Source organism: Chionomys nivalis, chromosome 2 (genome assembly GCF_950005125.1).
Source record: "Chionomys nivalis chromosome 2, mChiNiv1.1, whole genome shotgun sequence".
Lineage (NCBI taxonomy): Eukaryota > Metazoa > Chordata > Mammalia > Rodentia > Cricetidae > Chionomys > Chionomys nivalis.
The window spans coordinates 77,386,383-77,407,522 of NC_080087.1; the positions used below are offsets into that span (position 1 = coordinate 77,386,383).

At 50.9% G+C, this 21,140-nt stretch overlaps 1 protein-coding gene across 1 annotated transcript in view; it reads left to right on the forward strand.

The window, feature by feature from the left end:
* Positions 1–888: 888 nt before the first annotated feature.
* Positions 889–21,140, forward strand: part of Eml2 (EMAP like 2) — a 30,428-nt gene continuing 10,176 nt past the window's right edge. The window contains 15 exon segments of the mRNA XM_057759322.1: positions 889–1,115; positions 1,117–1,240; positions 3,622–3,840; positions 3,932–4,055; positions 4,159–4,263; positions 6,373–6,401; positions 6,890–7,019; positions 9,783–9,932; positions 11,174–11,243; positions 11,329–11,439; positions 14,408–14,503; positions 15,398–15,532; positions 17,566–17,665; positions 20,701–20,855; positions 20,962–21,087. Of these exon segments, the coding sequence (XP_057615305.1) occupies positions 1,092–1,115; positions 1,117–1,240; positions 3,622–3,840; positions 3,932–4,055; positions 4,159–4,263; positions 6,373–6,401; positions 6,890–7,019; positions 9,783–9,932; positions 11,174–11,243; positions 11,329–11,439; positions 14,408–14,503; positions 15,398–15,532; positions 17,566–17,665; positions 20,701–20,855; positions 20,962–21,087 (1,698 nt within the window). The 5' untranslated portion in view covers positions 889–1,091.

The following is a 21,140-nucleotide window of genomic DNA, read 5'->3' on the forward strand; positions in this document are numbered from 1 at the left end:
TAGGAGGGTTTTGCCAGTAAACACTTGAGAAGCTGGAGTGGAGGCAAGCCTGGGCTACCTACATAAGGCGGCAGCCTGTCCTCGCTCATATATACAAAACAACCAAACAATGCAAATTGAACCCCGTGGTCTGGGTCATGACTTGGAAAAGGCGATCCCATCTTCTTTAAATCTATTGTAAGGTTTTGTACCCCCTCCTCTCCTAGCTCCACAGTTTCAGAGACTGCTCTGACTGACACCGCCAGCTGGTCCCGGACTTTCCAACTGGGTCTCTGTCAAAATACGGACTGGATAAATCCTTGGTGGGAGACTACGACTGTAGGGGCGGAGCTAAGGGCCTCGGTGGCTGAAGTGGAAAGGAAAGTTCGGGTGGGGCTATTCGACTTGAGGGGAGGGAATCTAAATTCTGGGGCGGAGCTAACCCTACCAGAGAGTCTGGTCCAAGTTTCTGGTCCTTGGATGTTCAGGGGGTGTGGCTAATTGTTCTAGGGGCGGGAATAGAACTTTAGCTGCTTCTTGATTTGGGGGTGGAGCTAATAGCCCTTGGGGGCGGGTCTAGATCTAATAAACAAGGAATGAGGACCTGGCTAGGATACAAGCTCAGGTTATAGGATAACCTGTCATATTTGAGGTTTCAATGTCGGCTCTGGCCGTGCGAGGGGACTTATGGGAAATCAGATAAAAGATTTCAGGGAGGCTTTCGGGAATAGAGGAGTGTCTTCTTTTACCCCATCCTCCTTCCAGAACTGGGGGCGACACTTCGGGATGAAAAGCTGGAAAGACCCTGCCCCTTCAAGCCCACCCGCATCGCTATTGGCGGAGGAGCCTGCGCGACAGACTCTTATTGGCTCCTAACGGGAGAGGAGGGGGAGTGTAGAGAGAATACACTCCGGTTGTGGGAGGGGCCAGACAGTACCTAGGGGGACCCGGACGCAGCCAATCCTGACCTGAAGACTGTTGGGGGGGCTGACAGAGCAGTCTCTCGACCCCCTTTCTGGGCATCCTAGGGGATGACCCCAATGCCAGGCTCAGAGCCGGCCTCCTGATGCTGGGTGGGCCGAGCTGGGGATGCTGGAACGAAGGGCGTTGCTATGGCAACGGGAGGCAGGGCCTGGGGGGGGGGACCGGGCCCGAGCTGGGGCTGTGGGGGCCGGCGGTGGCTGTGGCGGGGCAATGGCGGAGCGCGGCCCGGCCTTCTGCGGCCTCTACGACACGTCCTCGCTGCTGCAATACTGCAACGGTGAGAGCCCCCTTCTCAGTTCAGACCTTGGCCCCACCCAGGGTTGGACCTACGGCTTTCTTCCCCAACCCTTTTTTTCCAAATCTTTATCTCCTCCCTTGTGGGAAATTCCTCCTTTCTCCCTGTCAACAGGATCCTGACCCCATAACAAGGTCCTCCATCTCCAAAGCCAGGATCCTGCTCCTCCCACCCCCACCCCAACATACACCTGCTCCGAAGGTAGCTAGACAGACAGAAGGGGAAAGGTCCTGGAGGTGCCTGTGTCGGGAAGGAGAGTAGGCCTGCGGTGGGGAATCAGCTGAACCTGGAACTCTTTCTGCTCCTCAACCTTCTGGGACCCTCTGTGTTGGGGCATAGCAGGGGGAAACGCTGACTTGAGGGCTGGCCATGGGACCAGTAAAGCGCCAGAGGACTCTGTCCACTATTTCCTCCATCGTCAGTGCTGCCCCTCCCACCCATGAAGAATCCTTTTTCCCTAGACAAATGCGTATGCCACCTGAAGGGCCATTTTGGTGTTAGGGGAGCTGGGCTGCAGGAGTGGGGAAATGAGAGAAGTGAAAAGTGGGTGCTGGTCTCTGGGCCAGGGCAACAACCAAGAGCTTGAGTCATGGGGTGGGACCATCAGACCAAGAAAGGCCTCAGATCCAAGCTGGCCACTCAGGGTCACTGTGCCCCCATGTCAATCATCTCGGAGTTTGGAGGTCACCCCTCCCCCCTAGGAACACACCCTTGGCTAGGGACCCCTAGAGTTGGCAGAGGATCTAGAATGTTCATTTCACCCCCTTCTGCCATCTAAAGGTTAAGGATGACAGGGTCTCTGAGGCGGGATCAAGTTTGGATTCTGCCTCTGATAGAAAAAGAAAAACTGTGTCCTGAACAAGTGACTGGGACGTTCCGGGCTTTAGTTCCGCTGCAGAAGCAGAGACCACTAAAGTGATCAGAGCGGAGGGTGTGGGTGGGAACAGTAGCTACCTTGTTTAATGGTTCATCTTATCTGGGATTTCTGTGGGAAACACGGTAAGTGCAGAGCCCAGCTCTCATGTATTTTCAGTTGTAATACTATTTATGGTAGGTAGAAAATGGGCTCAACATAAGGTCCTTCGATGGCTCCCCCTTCCTGACTGTGTGTATGGCCCTTAGCTTATCTCTTATTCCACCTTTTTCAGTTTCTTTCTTTGCAAGGATGGCCACGGGACCCTAGGACTTCCTGATAGGGGTTTCAAGTCTCTGCAGGCCCTCTCACTCCGACCTGGAGGGCCCCCTCACCCATCTTCCTTCCAAAGGTCCAGACACAGGACCTACGAAGCACTGGGTGGGTGGGGGTAGGGGACAGAGTGGCAAGGCCAGGCAGGCGATTGGACCACGGAAGGAGTAGGAGGGGAGGATCAGGAGTCTGCAGTGCGGGAGTCCAACGGACAGGCTGGCCTAAGGGACACAGGACTCAGGATGGCAAGTGCGACCTCCGAGCCGGGTTACTGTTCCTGCTACCACCTTTACTTGGAAGGGGCTGGAAGCTAGGATCTCCTAGATTCTCTCAGTAATGAGTCTGAGTAGGAGTGGTCCAGGAGGGAGGCAGAAGAGGGCCGCCAGCCTAGAATCCCCCCTCCCTGGTGGGAGGAAGGACGGGAGGGGTGAATGATGAGAGAGTCATTTAAACTGCAGCAATGGGTTGAATAGGAGAAGGAGAACTAAATCTGGGTAGGGGTACAGAGGTAACATAAAGTGGGGGAGGGGTTGGAGGACAGAAACTCTGGGCTGGGGAAAGAGATCGTGTGTCATCTCTGCCCTGCAATCCCCATGTCTGCCGCCAGGGGTCACAGAAGGTCTGTCTTTACGGCTTTTTGGAGGGTCGAACTCCTTGGAGAGGGGAGAAAAGGGAAGAGGTGAACACCGCAGGACCTTTTGGCTTGAAAGTCTTGGATACAGCGAGATAATGTTGGTACCCGTGACAGAATATTGATATTCGTCAGAGAACGTCGGGGGCGCGTTCTAGAACGTTGTCACGGGGAGTGGGTTGATGTCATCTTAAAGTGCTGATATGACTTAAAGATATTTAGCATCTTAGTCACAGAATCTCAAAACCAAAGTGAGGCCCTGGGATTGGTGAACTCTGCCTGAGGAAAAGGGACTTCCCCCAAGGTCGCATGGCCAGGGCACTGTGGCAGAGAGAGGAGGTGGGGATTTCCTTCCTCCTTGCCGGAATCCTCTTCGTGGGCCCATCTCCAAGCATCCCCATCGAATCCAGGTTGCAGGAAAGTCAGAGAGCTTGGCTGGTCCTGACTGTCTCTGAAAAACGGAACGGACGCTCTTGGTCCTTGAAGGCCCCCACACCATCTTCCCCCGGGTGGTCCCCTGCAACCCATATCTTCTCGACTTTCTAGATGATAATCTGTCCGGCACCAGTGGCATGGAGGTGGACGACCGCGTGTCGGCGCTGGAGCAGCGGCTGCAGCTGCAAGAAGACGAGCTGGCGGTCCTAAAGGCGGCGCTGGCGGACGCGCTGCGTCGCCTGCGGGCGTGCGAAGAACAAGGCGCGGCGCTGCGCGCGAGGGGCACCCCGAAGGGCAGGGCGCCCCCGCGTTTGGGCACCACCGCCTCGGGTATCCTGGTCGGGGTGGAGGGTGTGACGAGGAGGGCTGGAGGCACGACCTCACGCTCATCATCTTCCGTGCTCTAACCCCATCACTCCAGTGTGTCAACTCCTGAAAGGCCTTCCCACCAGGACTCCCCTCAATGGCTCCGGACCCCCGCGACGCGTGGGTGGCTATGCCACCTCTCCATCTTCCCCCAAGAAGGAGGCAAGCTCTGGGCGCAGGTAAGGCAAGAAAAGCAGGGCCCTGGCCTCCTCTCAGACTTTGCTGGAGAACGCTGCACAATCATCGCGGGCTCTGCCCTCATCACTCTGGTCTTTTCCGCAGCAGTCGCCGCTACTTGTCGCCTGAGCGCCTGGCCTCTGTGCGTCGCGAGGATCCCCGTAGTCGAACCACATCTTCCAGCAGTAACTGTAGCGCCAAAAAAGAAGGGTAAGTTCAAAGGTGGGGCCTCAACTTAAGACAAGCAAGAGAATGAGTGCATGGGGAATTAACGTCAGGCCACAATGTTATAACCTAGAGTGGGGTAAGCCTGTTCACAAGGTGGGAGCTCAGTACTGGGGTAGCCTGGTCAAAAAGGAAAGCCTGGAGGGGTGGAACTAATATTGGGAGCCCAGTCAGCATTGGAAAACGGAACTGGAACCTAAGAAGGCCTGCACGGTCTAAGGGTTGATAGAGGAAGCTAGGGAGGAGCCAGGCGCATGGGTGTGGCTATTAAGATAAAAAAAAGTTCCCTTTGATTCTCAGGGTGGAGTCAGGGCTCAAGACTCAGAGTTTCTGTGGGGAGTGTAAAAATCAGAGGTAGGGGCGTGGTTGGAATTTGGGTGTGTTAGTGGAATTAGCGTGGTAGAATCGAAATCTAGAGTGGGGGACAGAAGGGAACCCTACTTGGGTAGAAGCTACTTGGTATAAGTGGGTGTGGGTTAGGATTGGGCGGGGCTGTAAGTAGGCGTGGCCCAACCTTATGGAAGTGACTTGGAGAACTTGGGGATAGCTTGGAGCGGGTCCTGCGAAATTGATGGAATCAGAATGCCTAATGACCCCCCCCAAAAAAAAGAGGTGGGACAGCTATCCGTTATTAATTAAGAGGGAAGCCGGGAGTGGCCATGGTTTAAGCTTGTAAATTACAGCAGAAGCTGAGGCAAGGGGAGTGCCCGAGTTCAAAGCCAGACTGGGTTACACGATTACATTGTGCGTTCAGTCCAGCCTGGATTACAGTGAAACCCAGTCTCAAATTTACAAATAAATAAATAAATAAATAAATAAATAAATAAATAAATAAATAAATAAATATAGAAAGAAAGAAAGAAAGAAAGAAAGAAAGAAAGAAAGAAAGAAAGAAATTTCAAGAGGGGGTCATGACTCTGATCCCAGGACTTGGTAAGAGGAGACGGGAGGAAAGGAGTTCATAGTCATACTCGGCTACTTACCGAATTTGAGGCCAGCCTGGGCTACTTGAGACTCTCTCTTAATAGAGACAGACACGGACAAAATCAGAGCCAGTCCAGGACTAACGGGTGGGTGGGCGTGGTGGTCAGGTAGCTAGGGGCGGAGTCAAGGTGTAAGGGTGGAACCATGCCACAGCAGGAGTGGCCAGGACTTGAGAGTAGACTATGGCAAGTCTGAAACAGGTCTCAAATCGTCTGAAATAATAATAAACACGCCCTGGGTCAGACACTTGCGTATATTAGCCACTATCAACCTCTCAATCGCCCTGGGAAGTGTGGTTTTTCTATTCCCGTTTTTTGAAACGAGGAAACCGTTGTTTTAGAGGTTGGGCAACTAGTTCATACTTCTAGAAAGAGGGGAGATCTGAGCTCAGGCAAGCGCGTCTCTGAGTCTATGTGGTCAATCTTCACCCACCCTTCACCCTATCCAAAGGGCTTGGTGTCTGGACTCCGTGGGCCGGGCTATTAGACCGGGTGGCACCTGGCGCCTGCAGGGGTCCGCTGTGGGGGGCGGGGCAGGGGCGGTGGCGCCGGCGCCTCCCAGGGCCGGAAGCGGCGGGGCCGGTCCCAGCTCCACCTCCGACCCGAAACTCCGCCAGCCGCCGCCATGAGTAGTTTTGGAACTGGGTGAGACCCTCTCGTAGCCCCCCCCCCTCCTGTCCTTTCTCTCTTCTGGCAGAGGAGGTGGAGACACGCCCCTTCCTCTGAACATTTCATTGCTTTCCTGACTGCTTGAAGTTTGGGGTACTGGGGGAGAGAGGCGAGGGACGCTGGGAGCATTTTGCCCCTTGGGAGGGAGGGTCTCTAGTGACTCCAGTCTTCCAGGATCGCGAGCCTGCCGCTTCGTACTTTGTGACCCTTGGCGGTCTCTGCCTCTCTGGGCCTGTGTCTTAGGCTCTTCAAGCTCTAACGAGCAAAGCACAGGGCCTGCAGAGAGGTAGCGCTCCGCTCCTGACTCGCCTGGTTATTCGTTGGAGACCCGCAGAGCCAAGGGGTTTGAGGGGTGCTTCCTCTCCTATCTTATCTGCTTGCTAAAACACCCATTTTCTTCCCTCCCCTCTCTCTCTTTTTCCCCTGCATCTTTTCCTGACAGGAAAACCAAAGAAGTTATCTTCAGCATGGGTGAGTGGGGAGGGTGGGCGTGGTTTCACTGACTGTAGCCTGCCAAAGACCTGGGGTCCTGGCTACTGAGCCTTTGCCTATCTGGCTTCATTTTATCCACCAGTTAAAAAGAAAAAGAAAGAGAGAGAAAGGAAGAGAGAAAGGGGTGGGAAAAGGGGGCAGAGGGAGGGAGGTGTGGTCAAAGCCAGGAACCCAGCATTTGGGAGGCTGAAGGCGTTTTGGAGTTGAAGGACGGCTAGCTCGGGATACATAAAGAGATCCTGTCTATATACAATGAACTGGCTGTGGCGGCTCACACTTGTAATCCCAGCACTTGGGAATCTGAGTCACAAGGATCACCTTGAGTTCCATGCCAGCCTGGGCTACACAGAGAATTCCAGGCCAGCTGTAGAGACCCTGTCTCAAATAACAATAACGACCTTAGTAACATTACTAGGAGACAGGCCTAGGGGCTGGGTGGAACCTGACCTCTGAGGCTGTTTTGGCAGAGGAGGGGTCTGTGAAGATGTTTCTGAGAGGCCGCCCGGTGCCCATGCTGATCCCAGACGAGGTGGCACCCGCCTATAACCTGGACACCCGCTCTGAGCTGCCCTCCAGCCGCCTAAGGCTAGACTGGGTGTATCCTTTGGCTATGCTGTCTGCCCTCTTGGAAGATGGTAAATCTCAGTGAGGGACTTTCGGGAGAGAGGGGCCTGAGGCAGGGGTCTCTCAGGCCCGTTTGGGGGAGGTGGGGATCAGCTCAGGGAGTCCAGAGAAAGAAACAGAGTGGCTGCAATGACTTCTGTGAGTTACTCATCCAGGGAATATTTGGCACTTGCTTGTGAGATAGGTTGTTGAACTCCCTGTTAGTCAAGGACGATCCTTAGCACTTGATCTTCCCTGCCTGCACCTTCCAAGACCTGGGACTGCAGGGTAAGAGCGCATCACCCCACCCGGCTCTTGGGTATCAATCAGATAGTTGTCAGCCACCAGGATCTGTTTCCCTGTGGATGGTCTTCACAGAACTCAGCTTAGGAGTGGAGAGTTGGGGGCTGGGGCACATTGGGTAGCCCCGGCTGTCCTAGAACTCTCTCTGTAGACCAGGCCAGCCTTGAACTCACAGAGATCCTCCTGCCTCTGCCTCCTGAGTGCTGGGATTAAAGGCGTGTGCCATCACCGCTCAGCTATAAAAAATATTTCTATGAGAAGCTTTCAGTGGTGGAGGGCTGTCATATCAGGGAGTCACAGTTCTCAAAAAAAAAAAAAAAAAAAAAAACATTTGGGCTGAGAATCCAACACCCAGGAACCAGCCAGAGAAGAATTAAAGGAAAAACCTTCCGGACTAAGGATGCTATGGTATAATGACTGGGCGGCTGCAGTGAGTTTGAACTGCTTGGGAAACAGAAAACAGCCTTAGGGGGTGAACTGGAACTGTCTGTCCTTCTTCTGGCTGACTGTGACCGTGGAGAAGTCACCTTCCTCCCTGTGCCTCAGTTGGTTGTTTCCTCTGAAAACTGTATTTTTGACCCAGGACTGTGGGATTATGGGTAATAGGCAGGGCTTGGGAGGCTGCATTTTAGATGGTTTGTTGGATAATGCTCTTGTTTCACAAGCATGAGGATTGGAGTTCTGATTCTCTGCACACTCATAAATGCCGGGTGGGCATGGTGGTAGCCTGTGATCATGAGGTAGAGTCATGATTGCAGGGGCAAGCAAGCTAGCTAGCTGGAACTAAACTCTGGATTCAGTTAGCGTCCCTGCCTGAATGAAAATGAGAGTGACTGAGGAAAACATCCAAAGTTAAATCAGACAGCCACAGATGTACACACACACTTATGCAAATATGTGTGCATACAACACACATATACAGGCAAGAACATTTTTTAGAGATGCTGGCTCTATAGTTCAAGAACCACGCATAGAGATGGATAGAATTCAGGTAAGTGCTATACAAGCTACTGAGCCACGCCCCAGCCCCTCACTGGGGGATTCTAGGCAGGGGCTCTACCACTGAGCCACACCCCAGCCCCTCACTGGGGGATTCTAGGCAGGGGCTCTACCACTCAGCCATACTCCAGCCTCTCACTGGGGATTCTAGGCAGGGGCTCTACCACTGAGCCACACCCCAGCCCCTCACTGGGGGATTCTAGGCAGGGGCTCTACCACTCAGCCATACTCCAGCCTCTCACTGGGGGATCCTAGGCAGGGGCTCTACTACTGAGCCACACTCCCAGTTCCTCACTGGGGGATTCTAGGCAGGGGCTCCACCTCCTAGTCTCTCACTCATGGAGTTAAGGTAAGGTAGTTTATCTCTAGGTAAGTTTATCTCTTGCCTTAGCCTTCTAAGTGCTAAAATTACAAGTGTAATTCCCACAACCAGCTCTCTTTTCTCATAAGGCACTGTTACTAGGTTTAGGGCCTATGCATATCATGTAGGATCCTGAGATCCTAATCACATTTGTAAAAATCCATATTTCATCCATAATTGCCACAGTTGATGGGGAGGGTCAAGTTGGGGACCTAGCAAAGCGTGGTGACTTTAGACTGTAATTGCAACCCTGCGGAAGTTGAGGCAGCAGGATTGCTGCCAGCTGAAAGGCTGATCTGTGCTACTTTGTAGTATAGTGTTTACAAGCAAACAGGGCTGTGGAGAGAGCTCAGTTAGAAAGTGCTTGGTGTGCAAGCGTGGAGACTCGAGTTCCATCCTCAGCACCATAGAAAGATGAGACATGCTTGTGCTACAGTCCCAGCACTGGGTGGGGTAGACACAGGAAGATTCCCTGGGGCTTGCTGGCCAGCCAGTCTAGCTGAATCTGTGAACTCCAGGTCCAGCAAAAGACACTTGTGTCAAATGAAGGTGAAAAAATGAATAAAAAGGTGGGAAGCAGCTGGGGAGCACACCCAACCTCTAACCTCGACAGCTGGGGAGCACACCCAACCTCTAACCTCGACAGCTGGGGAGCACACCCAACTTCTAACCTTGACAGCTGGGGAGCACACCCAACCTCTAGCCTCTACAGCTGGGGAGCACACCCAACTTCTAGCCTCTGCAGTTGGGGAGCACACCCAGCCTCTAGCCTCGACAGCTGGGGAGCACACCCAACCTCTAGCCTCTGCAGTTGGGGAGCACACCCAACCTCTAGCCTCTGCAGTTGGGGAGCACACCCAGCCTCTAGCCTCGACAGCTGGGGAGCACACCCAACCTCTAGCCTCGACAGCTTTCTACGGTTGTGAATGTAAGCTCATATACAAACACACAAACGGGAACTTATATTTTGGGAATACTATGGTTCACCCTGCAGAGGTGGGGTGGAGACAGGAAAACATTCCAGTGGCCTTATGACTCCCGTTAAGCCAAGAGGTACGGAACAGGTTCCTTAACCCAGCCCTGGGCGTCTGCAGCTATGGCTATCGAGGCCGGGACTGCAGAGCTAACCTTTACCTCCTGCCCACCGGGGAGGTGGTGTACTTTGTGGCTTCCGTGGCTGTGCTGTACAGTGTGGAAGAGCAGAGACAACGACACTACCTGGGGCACAACGACGACATCAAATGGTGAGTTAGGGAAGAACCCAGGCTTGGGCGTTGATCCAATCTGTACCTCCTGGGGCTCTTTCCACATGGCTGCCAACATGGAGTGTGGAGCAGTGCCAACTCTGCACAGTGAGAGCACCTGCTACCCCGGGTGGAAACTAGTGGGGAAATAAGCGTATATAGTGTTTATCTTTTTTTTCTTAATGTGCATTGGTGTTTTGTCTGCATGTATGTCTGTGTGAGGGTGTCAGATCCCCTGGGACATTAAAGTTACAGACAGTTGTGAGATGCCATGTGGGTGCTGGGAATTGAACCCAGGTCCTCTGGAAGAGCTGCCGGTGCCCTGAACCACTGAGTCATCTCTCCAGTCACTATGGTGTTTTTTTTGTTTTGTTTTGTTTTTTTAAGTGTGTACGTGTGTGTATGTGCCTGTTTGTACGTATACCATGTTTGTGTAATGTCCCCATAGTTTATCCGTAATTACAACAGGTTATCAGCTGCCCAGTGTGGGTGCTAGGAGCCAAATCCAGGTCCTCTGGGAGAACAGCAAGTTCCCTTCCACTGAGTTCTCTCTCTAGCACACGAGCTTTTATTTTCTTTTTTGTGGCAGGGTCTCTACTTAGCCCAGGCTGGCCTGGAACCTACGGTGCAGCCAAAGCTGGCCTTGAACTCATGACTCTCCTGCCTCAGCCTCCTGAGTGCCGGGATTGTATAACATATCTGAGAGTTGTCAGTATCAGATAGACTGATGCCCTCACCCATTTTTCCAAGTTTTTGCTTCTTTGAAGAAAGTGACCCAGCATTTCAGGTATTTCCGTGTTGGGATTTAATGTTTTTGTAGCCACTGTTTTTAGGACATGCCTGAGCTGGGTGGAGTCAGGAAGGTCAGAAGTTCAACGTCATTCTCAGCTGTGCAGCCAGTTGGCAGCCTGGGCTTCATCAGACACTGTTTCAATAAACAAATGAAAGAATTTTTTCTTTCTTTTTTTCTTTTTTTGGTTTTCCAGACAGGGTTTCTCTGTGTAGTCCTGGTTGTCCTGGAACTCACTCTGTAGGCCAGGCTGGCCTCAAACTCACAGAGATCCTCCTGCTCCTGCCTCCTGAGTGCTGGGATTAAAGACTTGTGCCACCATGTCTGGTAAACATTTTTACAATTCATGTTTGTCGAGCGAACAGTTTAACCTGCTGAGGAAGGCTCACTGCCCCTGTGAGTTTTTCCCTCCCCATTGCTGAATGTTCTTCCTCTGTTTCTCTGCCCCCAGTCTGGCTGTCCACCCGGATATGGTCACCATTGCCACAGGACAGGTGGCAGGCACCACAAAGGAAGGCAAGGTATCTGTGGGGAGTAGGCACTGAACAGAGGGACTAATGGAAACTAGCCCCCCCCCCAAAGTAACTGCGCTTCTCTTTTCTGCAGCCTCTGCCACCCCATGTGCGTGTCTGGGACTCAGTTTCCCTGTCTACCCTACATGTCCTGGGCCTGGGGGTGTTTGACAGAGCTGTGTGCTGTGTGGCTTTCTCCAAATCCGTAAGTCTTTGGCCTACTTCCTTCAGAAAGTACTTTCCTATGGGGGGAGATTATACATCATTATGACATCACAATGAGGTCATACACTCCTTCAAGTTCCAGGCCTTGGGGCCTCAGGCCTGTGACCCAGAGCCCAGCACGTGGCACAGTACACCGGAATCACAGCACACCCTTCTTCTCCATTGGCTGACTCCCGTTGGGTTATTTTTGCCTGAGCATTCTGGAAAGTTCCTTATCTCTCAAGGTTTCAATCCCAGCACTGAGGGCCTTGCACCATCCACTTCCCCCATCAAAGCAGAAGTTAAAATAATCTTCCTGGAATTTGTGGAGCACTTCGGTGTTGATACAACTGCCCTCCTCTTCCATTCCCGTGATTGATTGGGTTTTTTTTTTTTTGAATGATAATTTTATTTGAAAGTGTTGCAGGTGGATTGGGAAAAACAAAAATTCTACTCCCCAAAGATAGTTTAATAAACACTGGGTTTGTGGGGTACATGTTCATGATCCCCACAGTGTAGAGAACAAGGCAGGAGGAGCCTTGGCTATATGAGACTTTGTCTCAAAACCACAGCTCAGTTGGGTGTGGTGGGATATGCCTTTAATATTGGCCTTCTTAGGAGGCAGAAACTGAAGGATCGCTGTGAGTTCAGGCGAACCTTGATTATATATCCAGTTCCAGGCTAGCCAGGCTGCACAGTGAAACCCTGTCTCAAAACACAACAACAAAACATCAGGCTAATCTATTTCTTTTTATTATTATCATTTTATTAAAATTATTTTGAGACAGGGTCTCACTATTGTAGCTCTGGCTGCTCTGAAACTCATTGTGTAGACCAGGCTGGCCTTGAACTCACAGAGATCCGCCTGCCTCCCAAGTGCCTGGCTTTGTATTTTTTAAAGGATTTATTTTTGGTTGTTCTCATCTATGTGTGGGTACCTGCATCCATATCCAGGAAACAGCACAGATGCCCTGGAGCGGGAGTTACAGGCTGTTGTGAGCCATCTAACATGGGTGCTGGGAATCGAACCTGGGTCCTCTGGAAGAGCAGCAAGCACTTTTAACCACTGCACGTCTCTCTAACCCCCGGTTTTGCTTTTATTTTTATTTATTTTTTTTTTTTGGTTTTTCGAGACAGGGTTTCTCTGTGGTTTTGGAGCCTGTCCTGGAACTAGCTCTTGTAGACCAGGCTGGTCTCGAACTCACAGAGATCCACCTGCCTCTGCCTCCCAAGTGCTGGGATTAAAGGCGTGCGCCACCACCGCCCGGCTTGCTTTTATTTTTAAAGTTAGCATGTAAAATAATGAGCCCGTTCTGATATTTTTCAATGTCTCTGTCACTGTGCCTAGCCCACGCTCATTCACCGAGGACCTGCGGCTATCCTTCCCCAAATCAACTTACATTCTCTTTTCTTAAACACTTATTTATCTATTGCGGGTGTGCTGGCACATGTACATACACACAGTGCCCCAGCATTCCTGTGGAGATCAAGAAAAACTGCTGGGAATTTCTTCTCTTCTCCTGCCATGAGGGTCGTCCCAGGGGTGGAACTTAGGTAGGCTTGGCGGCTGGCACCATTACCCACTGAGCCAGCTCGCCAGCCCCACCCATCCAAGTCCACGGCCAACTTTGATAATGGCTGGATTTCATGTAAAAGCCATTCCAGGGATGGGGGTGTGGTCCAGCAGCAGAGCACTTGCCAAGCCTGCACACTGCCCTAATTCCATTTCCAGCACCAAATGGGGAGGGGAAGAAAAAGCAATGGGAAGACTTGTTTCAGCATCCCTCATTCTGTGATAGTGCAGAGTAGATGGGGTCAACAAGAATTCTAAGTGTGGGAGCTGGAGAGATGTCTCAGTGGTTAAGAGCACTGACTGCTCTTCCAAAGTCTTTAGTTCAACTCCAAGCAACTACATAATGGCTCACAACCATCTGTAATGGGATCAGATTCCTTCTTCTGGTGGGCATGAAAACAGAAGACTCATATACATAAAATAAATGAATACCTAAATCTTTTTTTAAAAAAGAAAAATTTAAATGTATTTATTCATTTTGTGTTTGTGGCACATACATGTGCACCGCATGTGTGGAGGTCAGAAGACAGCTCACAGAAGCCAGTTCTCTTCTTCCATCATATGAGTCCTGGGGATTGAACTCAGATCGTAAGGTTTGGCAGCAAACACTCTTACTTACTGAGCCATCTCACCAGCTCACATCCTGCACAATCAAGTGAGACCCTTTGTCAAGCAAAGATGGATGAGGACTAGGTCTCATTAGTAGAGCCCCTGCCTTGTGTATGGCAGGTTCCATCCCCACTATCACACAAAATAAGATATATTATTTTGGATTTTTCAAGACAGGGTCTCTGTAGCTCTGGCTGTCCTAGAACTCACTCTGTAGACTATTTCTGGCCTTGAACTTAGAGATCCACCTGCCTCTGCCTCCTGAGTGCTGTGCCACCACCACCCAGCTAAAATATTGTTCTTATGTAGGGTAAAAATACTTTACTAGTATTGTCTTACTTTTATTTCTGGGTACTGTGATAAAATAGCCTGAGCAAAGCCACTTAACAGACAAAGGGAAGGTGAGGAACTAGGAGCTCGAAGCAGCTGGCGTTGCTCCCACAGTCCGCAGTGGAGAGCAGTGAGTTCAAATATGCACCCATGCTGGTGCCCAGCTCACTTTTTCCACAGTTCAGATTCCCCTGCCTACGGAATGGTGCTGCCCACAGTGGGCGGTTCCTCCTATCTCAAGATAACCCAGGTAATGCCCCTCAAACATGCCAGGAGACCAGCCTGATCCAGACAGCTCCTCATTGAGACTGCCTTCCCGGATGACTCTATCAACACTGATCAACACAAATGTGCTTTCTATGTCATGCTTGTGAAGGTCTTTGCACAGGCAGCTGGGTGAATGAGCCGGAGTGGGGTGGGGGGAAGGTATCCTAACCCACCCCTCTGTCTTCCACAGAATGGGGGCAACCTGCTCTGTGCAGTGGACGAATCCAATGATCATGTGCTCTCCGTGTGGGACTGGGCCAAGGAGAGCAAGGTGGTGGATAGCAAGGTGAGAAGGCTTGCCTTTCATGTCCCCTCAGGACATGCTGGGCCATACGGTTGGGAATCTGCAACCAGACTCATCTTAAATGGGGGCTTTGGTGTCATCTGTTGGATGACTGTGCCGACGGCACCTGCTCTGTGAGCGTTGGGTCCTTCCGGTGGAAAATGAGGTCAACAGTGGTGTCCTCCTCACAGGAGGTGGAAGACTGGGCATCATGGATGGGGCTCAGCACAAAGTTAGCTGTGGTATGAATCCCAGAATACAGGGGGAAGCTGATCATGAGTTGGAGTCTAGTCTGGGCTACATAACAAGACCCTGTCACAAGAAAAAGAGAGCTAACCAGGCATAGTGGCTCATGCCTTTAATCCCAGCACTTGGGAGGCAGGTGGATTTCTGTGAGTGCAAGAAAACATGGTCTACATAGTGAGTTCCAGCCCAGCCAGGGCTACGTGGTGAGCCTCAGTCTCAAGGGGGGGGGTGGGGGGGGGAGACATGATCAGGAGATAAGATATTTGCCTATAATCACATGCCTGCGCTGAGATGGGGGCCCCTCTTTCGGAAGGATGAGGGATAAGGGGTAAGAGATGGTGTCAGGAATTAGACTTGTGACCTGGGTTCTAGACACTGCTGTAATGCAGCCTTAGCAAGTGTTTATTCCCTGAACCTCATCTACGAGGGAAGCACTGAGGGGCCTCGCCTCCCAGAGGACCATGGGATGAAATGAGTTTTATAAGTGCTCAGCCTCGTGTGTAACACAGACTAGAGGCTCCCAAAGGGCCTGCTGGTATACTCCCTGTTCCTGCAAGCGGGCTCACAGGGCAGTCCTATGGGATGGGTAAGGCGTGGTAGTCCTGGTGGCTTTTAAGTCCTCATTCAGAATCTGTCCTGACCTCCTCAAAGTGCTCCAATGAGGCCGTGCTGGTGGCCACCTTCCACCCCACTGATCCCAGCCTGCTCATCACCTGTGGCAAGTCCCACATATACTTCTGGAGCATAGAAGGAGGAAGCCTGAGCAAGAGGCAGGGCTTGTTTGAGGTGAGTGCCGGGGATTGGTGGAGGGCCAGGCAGGAATACCCAGTGGGATAGACAGTCTGGAGGGCTCCAGGGGTAGCCGTGTGGGTGGAGGGCTCCAGGGGTAGCCGTGTGGGTGGAGGGCTCCAGGGGTAGCCGTGTGGGTGGAGGGCTCCAGGGGTAGCCGTGTGGGTGGAGGGCTCCAGGGGTAGCCGTGTGGGTGGAGGGCTCCAGGGGTAGCCGTGTGGGTGGAGGGCTCCAGGGGTAGCCGTGTGGGTGGAGGGCTCCAGGGGTAGCCGTGTGGGTGGAGGGCTCCAGGGGTAGCCGTGTGGGTGGAGGGCTCCAGGGGTAGCCGTGTGGGGACACTGCCAAGCCTGAGTTTCTTCACCCCTCTGAGAGGGGATCCTGGTGAGCTTTGGTGTGTGAGGGTCCAGTGGCTGAGAGCACAGATGCTCTAATGGAGATGCCCGCATGACTGGGGAGTCAGAGAGGAACTGCAGGGAGAGGGGACTCGGCGGATAAAGTGTTTACCATGAGTACATGGTTCTGGAGTCCCCAACCAAGTGAGCATGGTGGCGTACCTACAGCCCTTGGGAGGGGACAGAGAGGACTCCCAGGGCAAGTTAGCTAGCTAGAGTAGCTGAACCTGTTAACTCCAGGTTCAGCGAGAGCTCCTGCTTCAATAGAAATACATGGAGAGCAATCGAGAAAGACATCTGACACCAACTCCACATGTGCACACGTGCACACACATGTGAGCACACGCACACAGTACAAGCCAGGTAGGATGGCATGTGTTTATAATCCCAGCGCTGGGGAGATGAAAACTGGCGGATCCTTGGCCCACTGGTCTGCCAACATCGCCTACTTGGCAAGCCCTGGAATTCCAGTGAGAGACCATGTCTCAAAAAGAAGGTGAGGGGAGCCAGGTTTGATGGATCTCTGGGTCGTCAAACATGCAAAGTCTTCTGGTGGAGACTCAAGTTCCCAGCATCCATATCAGGAAGCTCCCAGGAATCCAGCGCCCGCTTCTGCAGGCACCTGTACTCACTGGCATGTGCCCACACACGTGCGCGTGTGCACACACACACAATTTTTAGATAATTAAAATAAAAATCTAAAGAAAAACAAAGTTACATAGGCAAGATGGTTCAGCAGTTAAAAGTGCTCGCCCCAAAGCCTGACAATCCCTGGAACATACATCACAGGAGAAAACTGACTCCCACCGTTGTCCTGTGACCTCCACAAGTACATGCTGGCACGAGTGTGTCCATACATACACCCATATACCAAATAATCATATAGAATAAATAAAAAGCATAATGAGATTTTTTTTTCAAAACCAAATCAGCATACCAGGTGTGATGTCAACACTCCTTTAAACCCTGCATCCCGGCAACTGGAGGCAGAGGCAGTTAGATCTGTATGAGTTCAAGGCCGTCCAAGACTACATAGTACAACTCTGTGCATAAAAAACAAACAAACAAACAAACAAACAAACAAAAATAAATAAATAAATAAATAAATAAATAAATAAATAAATAAATGGGCAAACTGGAGCAATGACTCAGAGGTTAAGAGCACTGACTGCTCTTCCAGAGAACCTGGGTTCAATTCCCAGCACCCACATGGCAGCTCACAACTGTCTGTAACTCCAAGATCTGACACCTTTATACAGACATGCATGCAGACAAAACACCAATGCAAATTGTAAAATAAAAATAAATAAATTATTTAAAACAAAAAAGAAAAAGAGCCAGGCGGTGGTGGTGTACATTTTTGATCCCAACACTTGGGAAGCAGAGGCAAGTAAATCTCTGTGAGTTCAAGACCTGGACTACAGAGTGAGTTCCAGGATAGGCTGCAAAGCTACAGAGAAACCCTGTCTTGAACAACTAATAATGATAATAATAATAATAGAAGCAAAAAGCAAGGTGAATGGCTCCCAAGGACCAACAACATTGTTGCCCTCTGGCCTCCGTATGAATATGCGTGTATACTCACCCAGACGTGTCCGGTGACACTGACACCTCCCCTTCTCTCTTTCTGCACTGTAGAAACACGAGAAACCAAAGTATGTGCTGTGTGTCACCTTCTTGGAAGGTGGCGATGTGGTCACTGGAGACTCTGGGGGGAACATCTACGTCTGGGGTAAAGGTCAGTGTCAGTACGCTAGTTTGGGTTCTCACCACTGTCTTTTCCAGCACCCTTGGCTGAATCTCCCTTTCTTTTTTTAATATTTATTTATTTACTTATTATGTATACAATATTCGGTCTGTGTGTGTTTGCAGACCAGAAGAGGGCAGCAGACCTCGTTACAGATGGTTGTGAGCCACCATGTGGTTGCCGGGAATTGAACTCATGACCTTTGGAAGAGCAGGCAATGCTCTTAACCACTGACCCATCTCTCCAGCCCGAATCTCCCTTTCTTTAACCACCCTGTGTGGCACGAATGTCAGTAGAGAGTAAATTTCTCCTTCTTTTCTATGTTTGTGTGTGTGTGCATGTGTGTGCAAGTGTGTGTGGAGGCTTGAGATGGCTGTCAGGAATCATCCTTAGCCACCCTTCTACCGTATTCATTGAGGCAGGTTTCTCAATCAAACCCAGAGCTCATCGATATAACCGGTCTCACTAGGAAGCTTACTCTAGGATCCTCTGTCTCACTCCTCCAAGACTGGGCATTTGTATAGGCTCCGGGCATCTGAATTCTGGTTATAAAACTTGCATGGCCAGTACTATAACCATAGAGCTATCATTCTAGCCCCACTCTAGGTTAAATTCTCTTTTCTTCTTCTTTTTAAAATTATTTATTTGGGGGCTAGAGAGGTGGCTCAGTGGTTAAGAGCACATACCGGAGCCAGGAGGCACCACAGTGGCACATGTCTTTAATCCCAGCACTCCGGAGGCAGAGGCAGGCAGAGCTCTGTGAGTTAGAGGCCAGCCTGGGCTACAAAGTGAGTTCTAGGACAGCCAGAACTGTTACACAGAGCCTGATTTAAAAACCAAAAGAGAAAAACAACACATCCTGCTCTTCCACAGGACATAAGTTTAATACCCAGCACCACATCAGGTGACTAGCAATCACCTGTAACTCTTGCTCTGGGGGATCCAACTCCTCTGGCTTCTGCAGCCATTTGCACTCATGTATTCATGCCTAAGCACGCATGTGCACACACACACAGAGTTAAAAAATAAATCTAAAAATACTTAATTATGTATATGAGTGTTGTGCCTGCCTGTATATGTGTGCACCATGTGCATGCAGTACTCATCAAGGCCAGAAGAGGGCATCAGATCCTCTGGAACTGGAGTTATGGATAGTTGTAAGCCACCGTGTTGGTACTGGGAACCGAACCCAGGTTCTCTGCAAAAGCTACAAGTGCTCTTAATCTCTGAGCCACCTCTCCAGCTCTTAAGATAAATTCTTTCTGGGCGATGGTGGTGCATGCCTTTAATCCCAGCACTCGGGAGGCAGAGGCAGGCGGATCTCTGAGATTTCGAGACCAGCCTGGTCTACAAGAGCTAGTTCCAGGACAGGCTCCAAAGCTACAGAGAAACCCTGCCTCGAAAAACTAAAAAAAATAAAATAAAATAAATTCTTATTTTGTAGTTCCATCATCCTTGGCAAGGCTCAGCTCAGGTGTCCCCAACTCTGTAAAGCCATTATTGATTCCCAAAGTCTTATTCTCTGCTGGTTTCATAGTAACGGCAAAGGCCCAAGTATAAATGTGTGAAATGACTCAGCCACAGCCAGTGTGTTGTGTGAATAATTGGACAGAAGGCTGGGTGGATTTATGTGTATGAATGGAAAAGTGGGTAAGAGGATGGATGGATAGGTGGGTGGATTTGTGAATGGGTAGATGGGTGATGGACAGGTGGGTGAATGGGTGAGTAAATGAGGGATTAGGGAACAGGGGTGGATGCATGGATACACGCAAGAATGGATACACTGATGCACGGGTGTGTATGTGGGTGAATGAATGGATGTACAACAGATGTCCTCGCCTGGGCACCGAGTCATACCAGACCCCTATAGTCCCCTCAGCAGCCCTTAATCCCTCCTACTGTACCTATTTTTGCAAGAGAAGGTTCTTCCTTTTGCTTGGACAACTTTTCCATCCATTTGTCCAAGGCGATGTCAGCTCATCCCTTAGATCCTTAATGAACCATCCCTTTATCCATCCAACTTCTCACTCAGCAGGCTGGAAACCCCATGCAGGATTTCACATGGTCCTGGTGTCCCAGCATGGTGCCAGCCACCTTGTGTCTTCACTGACTGGTGATGGCAAGTCTGTCTCTGCCATTGACGTGTGAGCCCTCTAACAGTGTGATGTGAGATTGTCTTGGTCCTGCTGTGTTCCCAGATGAAACTCAGCCCAGTGCTGCTAAAATTTTGTTGGTGGAATGGGTGGATGATGAGCGAAGAGACAGCGGATAGATAGTGGGTGGAAAATGAGTGGATGTTTAAGTGGAGGGAAGGACTGACTGACAGATGGGTAGTTTGATGAAAGAAGTGAGTGAATGGATGAATGATAGTAAGAGTGGATGAAATGTTAGATCAGGAGATGGATGAATAGGTGGGTGGATTTGTGAATGTGTAGATGGATGATGGACAGGTGGGAAGTGGATTAATGGAGAGACAGAAGGAGGCATGGATGGATGGGTTGAATGAGTGGGAAGATGGATGGATGGATGGATGGATGGATGGATGGATGGATGGATGGATCAATAGATAGATAGATGAGTGAATGGGTGGTGGGTAGAAGGAAGGAAGGATTGGCTGCTGGATCATTAAATAGAAAAGTGTAGATAAATGTATGGGAGGCAGATGGACAGGAGGAAGTGAGAAAGTACTGATGGATTAGGAGATGGATGATGGATGAGGAGACAGATGAATCTGGCAGGAGAACTAATATGTGATGAATGGGGAGACGGACGGGTAGCCGACCATTAGATAGTGAGGACGCCGTGGAGAGGTATGTGAGTGGATAAACCACAGGATGGATGGGTGAGAATTCAGATGATTCAGTGGGTAGAGGTTAAAGTCCATGGATGGTGGTCAGTGGGCGGAAGAACCAAAAGAAAGACAGAAAGATGAGTGAGCAGGTGGCTGCTGGCCTCAAAGCTTTAGGTAAGGGTTCAAGAGAAGAACAGCCTTCCCATGCCAACTCCCATGCCCGATCCCCCCACAGGTGGAAACCGCATCACCCAGGAGGTACTGGGAGCCCATGATGGCGGCGTGTTTGGGCTCTGCGCCCTGCGGGACGGGACGCTGGTGTCTGGAGGGGGCCGTGATCGTCGGGTGGTCCTATGGGGTTCGGACTACAGCAAGGTGCAGGAGGTGGAGGTGAGGATGTGGCTGATGGCGGACGGCTTCGTAGGATTGTGGCAAACCACACATGCCATGCCACTCCACCTCACATGTATCCTATACACACATCTACCCAACTCAGGTCCCGGAGGACTTTGGCCCTGTACGCACTATAGCAGAGGGCCGGGGAGACACGCTGTACGTGGGGACCACCCGGAACTCCATCTTGCTTGGCTCGGTGCACACTGGCTTTTCACTGCTTGTCCAGGTGAGCGACTCTCCAGTTCTGTTCCCACCCCTAAATGTACCTCTTACATCCTC